Raw genomic sequence first — 14,433 nt, 5'->3', positions numbered from 1 at the left:
TTGCGGTCTGCAAAACACGGATGGCGTCCGTGCGCGTTCCGCAATTTGCGGACAGCCTTCAATATAAATGCCTATTCTTGTCCGCAAAGCGCGGACAAGAATAGGACAGGTTATATTTTTTTAGCGTGGCCGCGGAACGGAGCCACGGATGCGGACAGCACACGGAGTGCTGTCCGCATCTTTTGCGGCCTCATTGAAGTGAATGGGTCCGCATCCGAGCCGCCAAAATGGCGGCTCGGATGCGGACCCAAACAACGGCCGTGTACATGAGGCCTAACATTGGGGTCTGATTGGTGGTCTGACCTCAGATGTAATGAAAAATATGTTTTTCTTATTGGGCACTGGGGGGCTGAAGAGGGGCACTGGGGCTCTTATCTGAGGTCTGAATGGGGATCATTCACATTGGGGTCTGATCTGAGGTCTTATTAACATTGGGGGTCTTAGTGGGGCTGTCAGCTGAGGTCTGATTCACATTGGGGGTCTGACCTGAGGTGTAATAAAAAAAAAAAATTTCCTATTGTCCTCTCTAAAACCTAGGTGCCTCTTATTGGCCGGAGCGTCTTATAGGGGGAAAATACGGGTACGTTTAAAAATGATTTCTTCTGCCTTCATTGTATTGATAGTGCGGGTCTGCTATGTATGTATGCAGAGTGTGTATGTATGTATATATATATATGTGTGTGTGTGTGTGTGCTATGGGTCCATACCAGTAGGCACCACAGGGATCGCAGAGAAAAGCGCAGCCGGGCGAGAACACCTATGAAACCTCCGTGTGACGTCAGCAATCAGCTGCTGCGGGTCATGTGACAGGGAGCCCCGCCCCTCCAGTTTGACAGCGTTGCTCCTCAGTGTGGTTGCTCAGAGCCGCTGGTCCGCCCCTCGCTCGCTGGCTGTGGGTCTGAGATTTCTGCCTCAAGGGACAAGCGGGGAAACATGTACAAAGTCTCCGGAAAGTAAGGTGCTGGAAGCCGGCGCAGAGGAGCACAGCTACCGCGGGCAGGGAGGGATCCGGGGCGGAGGCTCCACACATATGTCCTGGGCACCTATCCCGTGTGCAGCCTGACTAGAGCGGCCTCGGCGGCTGGGACCCCGGCAGCTGGCCATAGCGCACCGGTCCGCCCGCCACACTACCTATGTCCCGCAAAGCAAGCGAGAATGTGGAGTACACCCTGCGGAGCCTGAGCAACCTGATGGGGGAGAAGAAGCGGAGGAAGCATGACGAGGGAGCCGGGGAGCGGAGCCTGATCGCCGCCGACTCCTACACCAGCATCAACAGCCAGGCCAGCGCCACTGCTGCCCCGAGCTCCGGAGAGGAGCTGGAGCGGGCGGCCCGCAGGCAGTTCCAGCAGGATGTCACCCCGGCATTCGTCTACGTGGTGTCCGTCTTCTCTGCCCTGGGAGGCTTCCTCTTCGGCTATGACACCGGGGTGGTGTCCGGGGCCATGCTGCTGCTCAAGAAGGACATGAACCTGTCGGCGCTGTGGCAGGAGCTGCTGGTGTCCAGTACGGTGGGGGCGGCGGCGCTGTCTGCGCTGGCAGGCGGGGTGCTGAATGGAGTGCTGGGGCGCAGACCGTGCATCCTCCTGGCCAGCCTGCTCTTCACCGCCGGGGCCGTGGTGCTGGCCGCCGCTCCGGATAAGGAGACGCTGCTCGGCGGGCGCGTGGTCGTGGGACTGGGGATCGGTAAGTGCAACAGGTAGCCGGGTACCATAGGCTGGAGGGATGATAGGAGGACATAGAGGGGTGTGGTTACATCTGCTACAGGGGTAGAGGTGATGGAGACAGTCCAGATTACAGCCTTATAGACAGTCTGGAGGAGTGATAGGAGGACATAGAGGGGTTACATCTGCTACAGGGATAGAGGTGATGGAGACAGTCCAGATTACAGCCTTATAGACAGTCTGGAGGAGTGATAGGAGGACATAGAGGGGTTACATCTGCTACAGGGGTAGAGGTGATGGAGACAGTCCAGATTACAGCCTTTTACTCAGGATGGAGGAATGATAGGAGGACATAGAGAGTTACATCTGCTACAGGGATAGAGGTGATGGAGACAGTCCAGATTACGGCCTTATAGACAGTCTGGAGGAGTGATAGGAGGACATAGAGGGGTTACATCTGCTACAGGGATAGAGGTGATGGAGACAGTCCAGATTACAGCCTTTTACTCAGGATGGAGGAATGATAGGAGGACATAGAGAGTTACATCTGCTACAGGGATAGAGGTGATGGAGACAGTCCAGATTACAGCCTTATAGACAGTCTGGAGGAATGATAGGAGGACATAGAGGGGTTACATCTGCTACAGGGATAGAGGTGATGGAGACAGTCCAGATTACAGCCTTATAGACAGTCTGGAGGATTGTTAGGAGGACATAGAGAGTTACATCTGCTACAGGGATAGAGGTGATGGAGACAGTCCAGATTACAGCCTTATAGACAGTCTGGAGGATTGTTAGGAGGACATAGAGGGGTTACATCTGCTACAGGGATAGAGGTGATGGAGACAGTCCAGATTACAGCCTTATAGACAGTCTGGAGGAATGATAGGAGGACATAGAGGGGTTACATCTGCTACAGGGATAGAGGTGATGGAGACAGTCCAGATTACAGCCTTATAGACAGTCTGGAGGAGTGTTAGGAGGACATAGAGAGTTACATCTGCTACAGGGATAAAGGTGATGGAGACAGTCCAGATTACAGCCTTATAGACAGTCTGGAGGAGTGTTAGGAGGACATAGAGAGTTACATCTGCTACAGGGATAGAGGTGATGGAGACAGTCCAGATTACAGCCTTTTACTCAGGGTGGAGGAATGCTACGAGGGCATAGAGAGTTACATCTGCTACAGGGATAGAGGTGATGGAGATGGTCCAGATTACAGCCTTTTACTCAGGATGGAGGACTGAAAGGAGGACATAAGTGGGTGCTGTTACCTCTTCTACAGGGATAGAGGTGATGGAGACAGTCCAGATTACAGCCTCATACAGTCTGGAGGAATGCTAGGAGGACATCAGTGTGGGTGCTGTTACCTCTTCTACAGGAATAAAGGTGATGGGGACAGTTCAGATTACAGCCTCATACACAGTCTGGAGGAATGATAGGAGGACATAAGCAGGTGCTCTTACCTCTACTACAAGGATAAAGGTGATGGAGATGGTCCAGATTACAGCCTCATGCGCAGTCTGGAAGAATGATAGGAGGACATAAGCAGGTGCTGTTGCCATTACAAGGATTTAGATAGTTCAGATAGGAACGTCATACACTGGATGGGGGAATGACAGGAGGGTATAAGGCAGAGCAGTTACCACTGCTACAGGGATGGAGGTGATGGAGATAGTCCACACAGGAACATCATATAGTGCCTGTAGGAAGGACAGGGTTATATAAGGGGGTGCTGTTACCACTACTGTCCAGAGAGAGGTGATGAAGACGTACAGTGGCTGGAGGAATGACAGTAGGATGAGAGATGTATTGATACCACTACTATAGGAATGGAAGTGACGGAGATAGTGCAGATAGCAGCCTCATACACTGGCTTTATGATTGATGGGATGAGATGAGGGGTGCTGTTATCACTACTACAGAGGTAGACATGATGGAGGCAGTCGACATAGGAGGTGTGTACATTGGCAGGAGGAATAATAGGAGAGTATGATGGGTGCTATTACTGTTACTACAATGATAGATGTGAGGGAGACAGTCCAGATAAAAGCCTCCTATAGTGACTGGAAGGATGACGGGAGGATATGAGAGGCGTCTTTACTGCCACTGCAGGATTGAAGGGTGGAGACAGTCCAAATAAGTGCTTTGTACAGTGGCTGGAAGAGGGATGCTGTTACCACTACATTGGGGATGGAGATTATGTAGACAGTCCAGATAAGACTCATGCAGTGACTGGAGGAATGACAGGAGGGTATGATAGAAGTCATTACCACTACTACAGGAATGGAGGTGGAGACAGTCCAGATAAGTACACTATACAGTAGCTGGAAGAATCACAAGGTTATATAAGAGGGATGCTGTTACCACCACATGATGATGATGAAATAACTTGAGTCCAGACTGGTATTGGAGTAGTTAACAGCTTTACTTGGCATCAACTTCCATCAGGGAACAATCTTCCAACTTTATCTTGGTTACCAGCAAGCTTTGGCATGAGGTTCTGGCAGGCAAACACTCTCAGCTCTGCTACATAAGAACTCTTTCAGCTCTGCTATGTTGGCTGGATTCAATAGGAACTTTTTCTAGACTGCTTTCAGTTGTAAGTTCTCTCTTTGTCTGACTCTATTTTTCTCTTGTGCTGTATCTTGTCTTGGGAACCTTTCCTCCTGGCTTCTAAAAACTTGTAGCTTGGGCCTCCGTACCTAGCAGAGCAGAAAGTGCTCTGCTGGCTGACACACAGCCTTCCGCTTACAGGGGCTGCTCTCGAATCACTGCTGCAGGCTCGTCCCAGAGGGATGAGGGCCTGCTCCTTCCCCTTACAGGGCATACTCTGAACTAACTTCTAACTAACACCTCCCTCTCTAGAGAGGGAATTAGAATGGAGGAAGGGTTCAATTCTATCAAACACAGCTCTGCAAGAAATGCCGCCATCTGCTGCTGAACCAGGCACATCACATGTTAAACCATTAAAGAATCATAAATACATTTACACATTGTGCAGGACCTAGGGATGAATACACAAGATGATACAGGGTACACCATTAAGGATAGTGAAGGGGTAAAAAGAGTGGTAATGCCCCCTTGCAGGGCGTTACACATGATCTTAAAATATACAAGGCTACTTTCACATTTGCAGCACAGCTCTCTGACAGGCTGTTCTGCCATAAAATGTCGGGAATCGGACAGACAAAAAAAACGGGTGCATGCAGCAGTTTTTGTCCCGCCAAATCTTAACATATTTGCTGGGTAGCGGGCGGATCTCCATCGGGCCCATTGTAGTCTATGGGGAATGTCAGACATTCTGGTAACATCCGGCAATGCCGGATCCAGAGCCAGTGATTGGCGGAGCAGGCATCCTAAGCTTGTTCTTGTGTGTCGGGCCAGGAAGTGGAGTACAGCGGGAACCAAAGCGAAGATTGACGAGGTGCATATGGCTTATTTTAGTTTCATTTAACCCTTTCTGTCCCTTAAAAAAATGTATCTCCTTGTAGATCCCCTTTGGTAGTACTTTTTAAACCCCTTTAGACTTCAGTACAGATATCTACGTGATTTTAATGGGGTAGCGTGGCTACTAATTATAGTCTATGGGGTCCGTAGGCTCCGTTCAGCTCAGTTATGTTCTGAATTCCGTCCTTTTTGTTCTGCTCCTATAACTGAGCAGAAGAACAGAAAGGCTGAACGCTGATGTGAACTCAGCCTAAGGGTGCCAGAGGTAGACCCTTTGTGGCATATTCTGCAGGTAAGGGTAGGTTCACATCTGCAGCAGGTAAATCCAGTAGTCTGTTTTGGCAGTGGCGCGGACTATCCATGTTACCATATTCAGAGTAGGTAGACACTGCCAGATCCACACTCGCTATAATGGGATCTGGTGGGTTTCCGGCCTATGGTGCTGGCCTTGGGCCAGACAAATACCACTGACATTCAGCCAGCATTTGTCTGGCAGCAAGCCAGCATTTATACCGGAAACCTGCCAGATTCAACGTAACTGACTAAGGCTCCATTCAGACGTCCGTAACGTGTTTTGCAGATCCGCGGATCCGCAAAACACTGACAGCGGCAATGTGCGTTCCACATTTTGCGGACAGCACATTGCCGGCACTAATAGAATATGCCTATTCTTGTCCGCAATTGCGGACAAGAATAGGACATGTTCTATTTTTTTCGGGAATGGAATTGCGAACTTGGAAGTGCGGGTCCACAATTTCTTATCCGGGCAGCACATCATGCTGCCCCATAGAAATGAATGGGTCCGCAATTCAGTTCTGCAAAATGCGGAACGAAATTGCGGACATGTGAATGGGGCCTAATAAAGTGCTTAAATGTCAGTGAATAGCCCAGTATTGTAGACCTCCTTCTAAAGTGTTGTCAAACGTAACTTTTACTATAACAATTAACATCTTCAAATAGTCATATTTTGTGCTGGCAGATGATGAAGGGTGGTCAGGGTCAATATAGTTTTAGTGGCGGTTCATCATAACAGAGGCAGCGCTATTGGTGTGCTAGCCTACTTGTGCTTTCCCTATTAAGCCCTAGTCTAGCAAGGGGGAGCACCTCAAATGTGCTGTAGTCGGAGCACCCGCCCTGAAAAGAGCGACCCCCCCCCAGCCCGCTGGAGCCTCTGACCTATTTAGAAAACCCTCATAGAGTATAAGCCCTAATTCCTCCAATGCGTTTCGCCAGGTAATACTGGCTCTTCAGGGAGCAGCGTGGCAGACTGCCAGATTCCCGCCGGATCCCATTCTAGTGAGAGGGGATCCGGCATCGGATACAGTAACTGCAGCCGTCTCCCCCTTTGCTAGAACGACTACCAGATTTATGACACTATCCAAGTATAAACCTGAGATTGGTTTAGTAGAGTATACTAGTAGGTCCTTCCCGTTATTGTAGTTTCAGTGATAAACTTGCTATAGACACATGTTTAAAGCGACAGTACAGCTTTTGTGGAAGGATTTCATAGTTGCTAGGAGACGAGGTGCCTTCCACCACCCCACTTTCCTGTGCGGCTATGTTGTCAGCAGGATCTAAGATGGGTCCTCTTCATTCACGTCTTATGTATTACATATACAGCGTATATTGTTCTGTGTTTTTCCATAATCGCAGACTCCTCAAAACCACCACAAATGAGCTGCTGCTGTGTAGGAAATGTAAGGCACAAGCATGGTGTCCCACAGAAGCGTTACCATCGGCATCCTCCGCAGGGGCCAGCCGTATACTGGAATTACCCGGATGCTGGCCATTTAAAAGGGTTTTCTGAGATTTCGATATTATTGAGATTGGAGGGGTCTGACCCCTGGGATCCCACCAATCAGCTGTTTGAAGAGGCCAGTGACGTCATGTTCTTCTAGTGCAGGCGTGCTCAACCTGCGGCCCTCTAGCTGTTTCAAAACTACAGCTCCCATCATTCCCGGACTACAGAGGGGCATGGTGGGAGTTGTAGTTTTAATACAGCTGGAGGGCCGCAGGTTGCGCATCCCTGTTCTAGTGAATGGAGCTGAGCTGCATTGTAAAGCATGGTCGCTATCCAATGGACTGTGCTGTGACTGATAAGGCTACTTTCACACTTGCACTTTGGCTTTCCGTTTGTTAGATCCGTTCAGGGCTCTCACAAGCGGTCCAAAACGGATCAGTTTTGCCCTAATGCATTCTGAATGGAAAAGGATCCGCTCAGAATGCATCAGTTTGCCTCCGATCCGTCTCCATTCCGCTCTGGAGGCGGGTGAAAGTAGCCTAAGCTGTGAGGAGGCTGGGGGGATCTAGATTGTGAGCTCCACAGGGATGATAATGTCTGTAAAACGCTGCGGAATATGTTGCACCATATAAGTGAGTCAAATAATAACACCAAAGCAGAGTTTATGGCTGTAGAATTAGGGAGGAAACTCAAGGTTCACTCAGTATTATCCTCGTTTGCTAAGGAAGAAAATATTTTAAATACACCATTGAAAGCATTTTAGTATAAGAAAATAAGATAAAAACGGTCGGGCACATTTATTAAGACCTGCGTTTTAGACGCCAGTCTTAATAACCCCTATATCTGGTGGTGGATCCGCTGAAGTTCTGAAGAGGCGCCGGCCTGTTACCTTCAGCCTATCCAGCGCCACTTCCGAGCTGTCTTACTTTTACACCTTTTTCATACGCCTAAAACAGGCGTAGAATATGGTAAGTGAGATGACCTGCCAGCCTGTCCCCTTCCCCTCCTACGCAATGCACACTTTTTTAGACCTGGCGTGAGCTGGGAAAAATATTTTTTTATATTTTAATACAGGGCTCGACAAATCCCGGGCGCCAGGTCGCCATGGCGACCAGGAATTTGGTCCTGGCGCTTGGGTATTTGTCAGCCCGTTTTCAAAGATGCGCTCTCGGCGCGCACCATGGTTTCCTGAGCGGCACAGTGGAGGAGAGGAGTCCCTCCCTCCCCACTGTGCGCGGCTGCCGCTGGCCACTAAGAACAGGGTAGGAGGAGGAGGGGAGGGACTGTGGCCACTGCGCCACCAATGAATGTGCCGGCCATATCCCGGCCCCTATGACTGCACGCTGTGATCCGCGCGATTAACCCCTCAGTTGAGGGGTTATTCGCGCGGATCACAGCGTCCTGTCAGAGGTCGGGGGCCGGGTTCTTCAGTCTCGACTCTCTGCATTGGTGGCAGTGGGCAGTTCCGATCGGAGTCCCAGCAGTGTAATGCTGGGGCTCCGATCGGTTACCATGGCAGCCAGGAGTCACGCTACTGAAGTCCTGGCTGCGATGGTATGTTAGTAAGCAGCATTATACTCACGTGCGCCGTGATCGCCGGGCGCTCTTTCTTCTGTCTGTGCGGCTCATTGCTATGCTTATAGCATTAGCAATGCGCCGCACAGACCTATGAGAAGAAGGAGCTCCCGGCGGCCACGGCGCACGTGAGTATAATGCTGCTTACTAACATACCATCGCAGCCAGGACTTCAGTAGCGTGACTCCTGGCTGCCATGGTAACCGATCGGAGCCCCAGCATTACACTGCTGGGACTCCGATCGGAACTGCCCACTGCCAGTGCCACCAATGATGGGGGGAGGAGGAGGAGGGGGACCCTGTGGCCACTGCCACCAATGATTAATACTGGGGAGGGAGGCAGGGTGGGTTTGTTACCAGAGAGGGCTGATAAGAGGGGGGGGGGAGGGGCTGATAAGAGGGAGGCTGGAGGGGCTGATAAGAGGGAGGCTGGAGGGGCTGATAAGAGGGAGGCTGGAGGGGCTGATAAGAGGGAGGCTGGACGGGTTGATAAGAGGGAGGCTGGACGGGTTGATAAGAGGGAGGCTGGAGGGGCTGATAAGATGGGGGCTGATAAGAGGGAGGCTGGAGGGGCTGATAAGAGGGAGGCTGGAGGGGCTGATAAGAGGGAGGCTGGAGGGGCTGATAAGAGGGAGGCTGGAGGGGCTGATAAGAGGGAGGCTGGAGGGGCTGATAAGAGAGAGGCTGGAGGGGCTGATAAGAGGGAGGCTGGAGGGGCTGATAAGAGGGAGGCTGGAGGGGCTGATAAGAGGGAGGCTGGAGGGGCTGATAAGAGGGAGGCTGGAGGGGCTGATAAGAGGGAGGCTGGAGGGGCTGATAAGAGGGAGGCTGGAGGGGCTGATAAGAGGGAGGCTGGAGGGGCTGATAAGAGGGAGGCTGGAGGGGCTGATAAGAGGGAGGCTGGAGGGGCTGATAAGAGGGAGGCTGGAGGGGCTGATAAGAGGGAGGCTGGAGGGGGGCTGATCAGAGGCTGGAGGGGGGCTGATCAGAGGCTGGAGGGGGGCTGATCAGAGGCTGGAGGGGGGCTGATCAGAGGCTGGAGGGGGGCGATCAGAGGCTGGAGGGGGGCTGATCAGAGGCTGGAGGGGGGCTGATCAGAGGCTGGAGGGGGGCTGATCAGAGGCTGGGGGGGCTGATCAGAGGCTGGGGGGGGGCTGATCAGAGGCTGGAGGGGCTGATCAGAGGCTGGGGGGGGGCTGATCAGAGGCTGGCTGCCATGGTCAGCTCCCTGCTGTTGTGTGCACAAAGCACAGGACAGCAGGGAGAGTGTAAAGTCCTATTCACCCTAATAGAGCTCTATTAGGGTGAATATGACAAGGGTTCTAGCCCTTAAGGAGGCTAATAGTTATTAAATAAAGTAAAAAAAAAAAAGTTTGAACCCCCCCCCCCCCCCCCCCAAATATAGAAAACGATATATTGCGATATACATGCTTAAAATTATATCGCAATATAGATTTTATGACGCGGCTCCGCCTGGCTCCTAACTTTTTTAGCTGGCTCCTAGATTCCAAGGAAATTTGTCAAGCCCTGTTTTAATAGCTCACACTTTTTCGGATGTGGCGATATGTAGTATGTTTGTTTATTTTTTATTGTTTGTAAATTTTATATGTAAAATTTGGAAAGAGGGCGATTTTAAACTTTTCGTATTTAGGAGTTTTTTTTAAACTTTTTTTAAACCTTTTTATTTAATAACCATTACCCCCCCCCCCCCCCCCCCCCCGGGGCTATAACCTGGATCTTTTCATCCCTTGTCCTATTCACCCCGATAGAGCTGTATTAGGGTGACTAGGACTTCACACTGTCCCTGCTGCCCTGTGCATAGTACACACAGCAGCAGGGAGCCTACCATGGCAGCCAGGGCTTCAGTAGCGTCCTGGCTTTCATGGTAACCGATTGGAGCCCCAGCAGTGTAATCTGCCACTGCCACCAATGGAGGGGAGGGGACCCTGTGGCCACCATATAACAATGAGGGGGGGGGGGGCCTGTGGCCACTGCACCACCAATGATACTAATAATGGGGGCGGGAGGGTGCACTGCACCACCAATGATACTAATACTAAGGAAGGGGGCGCGCTGCGCCACCAATGAATGTAATTAAAGAGGACCTTTCATGGGCCCAAAGAATATGAACTAAGTAGCAGGCTACATAGAGCGGCACCCAGGGATCTAAGTGCACTTACTATTATTCCTGGGGGCCGCTCCGTTTGCCCGCTGTGGCCCCCAGTATTTTCAACATTCAGAGCAAGGAGGAGGAGACACCAGTGTCTCTCCTTTTCCCTGACGGCAGCGCTGGGGGCAGCACTCCTTTTCTCTCTGGCTCTGAGCTCTGCGCTGTGATTGGACAGAGCTGCTGTCAGGGAGAAGGAGAGACACTGGCGTCTCCTCCTCCTTGCTCTGAATGTTGAAAATACTGGGGGCCACAGAGCGGAGCGGCCCCCAGGAATAATAGTAAGTGCACTTAGATCCCTGGGCGCCGCTCTATGTAGCCTGCTACTTAGTTCATATTCTTTGGACCCATGAAAGGTCCTCTTTAACTAATTTTGGCCTCATGCACACGACAGTATTTTTTCACGGTCCGCAAAATGGAGTTCCGTTGTTCCGTGATCCGTGTCCGTTTTTTTTTTCCGTGTGTCTTCCTTGATTTTTGGAGGATCACCAGACAAGAAAAGTGAAAAAAAATCTAGGTCAAGTTTGCCTTGAAAATGATAGGAAAAAAAACGGACACGGATCACGGACACGGATGACAATCTTGTGTGCCTCCGTGTTTTTTCACGGACCTATTGACTTGAATGGGTCCGCGAACCGTTGTCCGTCCAAAAAATAGGACAGGTCATATTTTTTTGACGGACTGGAAACACGGACGCGGATGACAAACGGTGCATTTTCCGATTTTTCCACGGACCCATTGAAAGTCAATGGGTCCGCAGAAAATCACGGAAAACGGAACAACGGACACGGATGCACACAACGGTCGTGTGCATGAGGCCTTATACAAGTGTCTGCAGCGGTATCACAGACCCGGCACCCGGCCTCAATAACAGGGTATGCGATCCGCGGCAATTAACCCCTCAAATGTGGCACCTGAGGGTTAATTGACGCGTATCGCATGCCCTGTTATTGAGGCCAGGTCTGTGATACCGCTGCCTATACTTGTATTAATATGTTTTACATTCATTGGTGGCGCAGTGGCCTCAGCTCCTCCCCTCCTCCCTGCTATCTCCCCATTGGTGGCAGTGGCGGCCGCATCAGTGGGGAGGGAGGGGCTCCCTCCTTCTCCACTGTGCTAGTGAAGTAGTGAAGAGAACATGGCGCGTGCCATGTTCTTTAACTGATACTAGGCTGCGCAGCGGTTCAGTGGCAAATGGCGACAAGACTAAAAAGTATTGTCGCCATCTGCAAATTTTAAGGCGCATTGGCGCCATCTGGAGCACTGTATTTTCCTAATTGTTAGACCATAGACATGACTTATATTAATCTTACTGTAACAACCCTAATATAACATCAGAGACTAGTTTCACACTAGCGCTTGTATATCCGTCAGGCTGTACCACTAGGGGATCTCTCTGCACTCCGGCACTGCTGGAAGCTACAGCATTGTTGAATTGGCCAGTCTAAAACCGCTGTAGCTTCCGAAAATGCTGAAATGTAGAGAGATCCGGCAGGCTGTCCCCTGCCAGATATACAGGTATAAGAGCTAATGTGAAACTAGTCTGAATCTACGTGTCGGGAATGTGTGTCAATTGAGTCATCAGTTATGTCTCATAAGGACTGGATGCATGTTTATTGCATAAAGTGATAATATCTCTGGACAAGTGCAATGATGTTTGTCTGGTGTAGAAGTTGAAAAGCCTGTTCACATTCTTGTTCTGTTGTACGCATTCGCCTGGTGTGTATAGTGGCGCATGCACCATCCATAGATATTGGGACCGTTTTTACGCATGCTGTCGCCCAGACGCAGTTCATTTACTTTCTCTTTTGCACCTAGTTCAGTATTTTTATATATGGGGTGCATGCACTGGGGATTGATAACCAGGCTTGCACTATGCATATTCTATTAACCTGCATGGTATGGACTTCCTGACGTCAGGACACATGCGCCATGCAGGTTAATACTATTGGTCTCTAATATTGTATGTTCTCTTCTCTTTTGGGTACATATACATACAGTGAGGAACAGAAGTATTTGAACACCCTGCGATGTTGTACGTTTTCCCACTGGAGGGGTCTTAAATTCACATTGTAGGTGCATTCCCACTCTGAGAGACACAATAAAAAATGAAATTAAATTCAGGAAATCACATTGTATGATTTTTAAAGAATTTGTCAGTTTCACTGCTGAACATAATTATTTGAACACCTGAGAAAATCAGTGTTACTATTTGGTACAGAAGCCTTTGTTTACAATTACAGAGGTCAAACGTTTCCTGTAGTTCTTGACCAGGTTTGCACACGCTGCAACAGGGATTTTGGCCCACTCCTCCACATAGATCTCCTCTAGATCTGTCAGGTTTCGGGGCTGTCGCTGAGCAACACAGAGTTTCAGCTCCCTCCAAAGATGTTCTATTGGATTTAGGTCTGGAGACTGGCTAGGCCACTCCAGAACCTTGATATGCTTCTTACGGAGCGACTTCTTGGTTATCCTGGCTTTGTGCTTTGGGTCGTTGTCATGTTGGAAGACCCAGCCACGACCTATCTTCAATACTCTGACTGAGGGAAGGATGTTGTTGCTCAAAATCTCACAATAAGTGGCCCCATTCATCCTCTCCTTAATACAGTGCAGTCGTCCTGTCCCCTTCGCAGAAAAGCACCCCCAAAACATGATGTTACCACCCCCATGCTTCACAGTAGGGATGGTGTTCTTGGGATGCAACTCATCCTTCTTTTTCCTCTAAACATGACGAGTGAAGTTTAGACCAAAATGTTCTTTGGTCTCATCTGATCACATGACTTTCTCCAATGCCTCCTCTGGATCATCCAGATGGTCATTGGCAAACTTCAGACGGGCCTGGACATGTGATGACTTGAGCAGAGGAACCTTCCGTGCAATGCATGATTTGAAACCATGCCGGCGTAGTGTTCTACCGACAGTGACCTTTGAAACTGTGGTCCCAGCTCTCTTCATGTCATTGACCAGCTCCTCCCTTGTAGTTCTTGGCTGATTCCTCACCTTTCTTATCATCAGTGATACCCCGCGGGGTGAGATCTTGCATAGAACCCCAGTCCTCTTCCATTTTCTAACCATTGCTCCAACAGTTGATCTATTTTCACCAAGCTGCTTGGCAATTGCCCCATAGCCCTTCCAGCCTTGTGGGGGTCCACAATTTTGTCTCTGGTGTCTTTTGACAGCTCTTTGGTCTTGCTCATGGTAGTAGTTGGCGTCTGACTGACTGTGGGGTGGACAGGTGTCTTTAACCCCTTAAGGACACAGCCCTATTTCACCTTAAGGACCAGGCCATTTTTTGCAAATCTGACCAGTGTCACTTTAAGTGCTCATAACTTTTAAACGCTTTGACTTACCCAGGCCGTTCTGAGATTGTTTTTTCGTCACATATTGTACTTCATGTCACTGCTAAAATTGGGTCAAAAAAGTTAATTTTTTTGCATAAAAAAATACAATTTTTACCAAAAATTTTGAAAAATTAGCAAATTTCAAACTTTCAGTTTCTCTACTTCTGTAATACATAGTAATACCCCCAAAAATTGTGATGACTTTACATTCCCCATATGTCTACTTTATGTTTGTAGCATTTTGGGAATGATATTTTATTTTTTGGGGATGTTACAAGGCTTAGAAGTTTAGAAGCAAATTTTGAAATTTTCAGAAATCTTCAAAATCCCACTTTATATGGACCAGTTCAGGTTTGAAGTCACTTTGTGAGGCTTAGATAATAGAAACCTCCCAAAAATGACCCCATTCTAGAAACTACACCCCTCAAGGTATTCAAAACTGTTTTTTCAAACTTTATTAACCCTTTAGGTCTTCCACAAGACTTCATGGCAGATGGAG

At 49.5% G+C, this 14,433-nt stretch overlaps 1 protein-coding gene across 1 annotated transcript in view; it reads left to right on the top strand.

Moving 5' to 3' along the window:
• Positions 1-833: 833 nt before the first annotated feature.
• Positions 834-14,433, top strand: part of SLC2A13 (solute carrier family 2 member 13) — a 177,548-nt gene continuing 163,948 nt past the window's right edge. Inside the window, exon 1 of the mRNA XM_040412421.1 lies at positions 834-1,683. Coding sequence (XP_040268355.1) covers positions 1,134-1,683 — 550 coding nt within the window. The 5' untranslated portion in view covers positions 834-1,133. The remainder of the gene's footprint in view (positions 1,684-14,433) is intronic.

Source organism: Bufo bufo, chromosome 1 (assembly GCF_905171765.1).
Source record: "Bufo bufo chromosome 1, aBufBuf1.1, whole genome shotgun sequence".
Classification (NCBI taxonomy): domain Eukaryota; kingdom Metazoa; phylum Chordata; class Amphibia; order Anura; family Bufonidae; genus Bufo; species Bufo bufo.
Note: the sequence above shows the minus strand (reverse complement) of the source record. Positions and strands in the feature narration are given on the sequence as shown.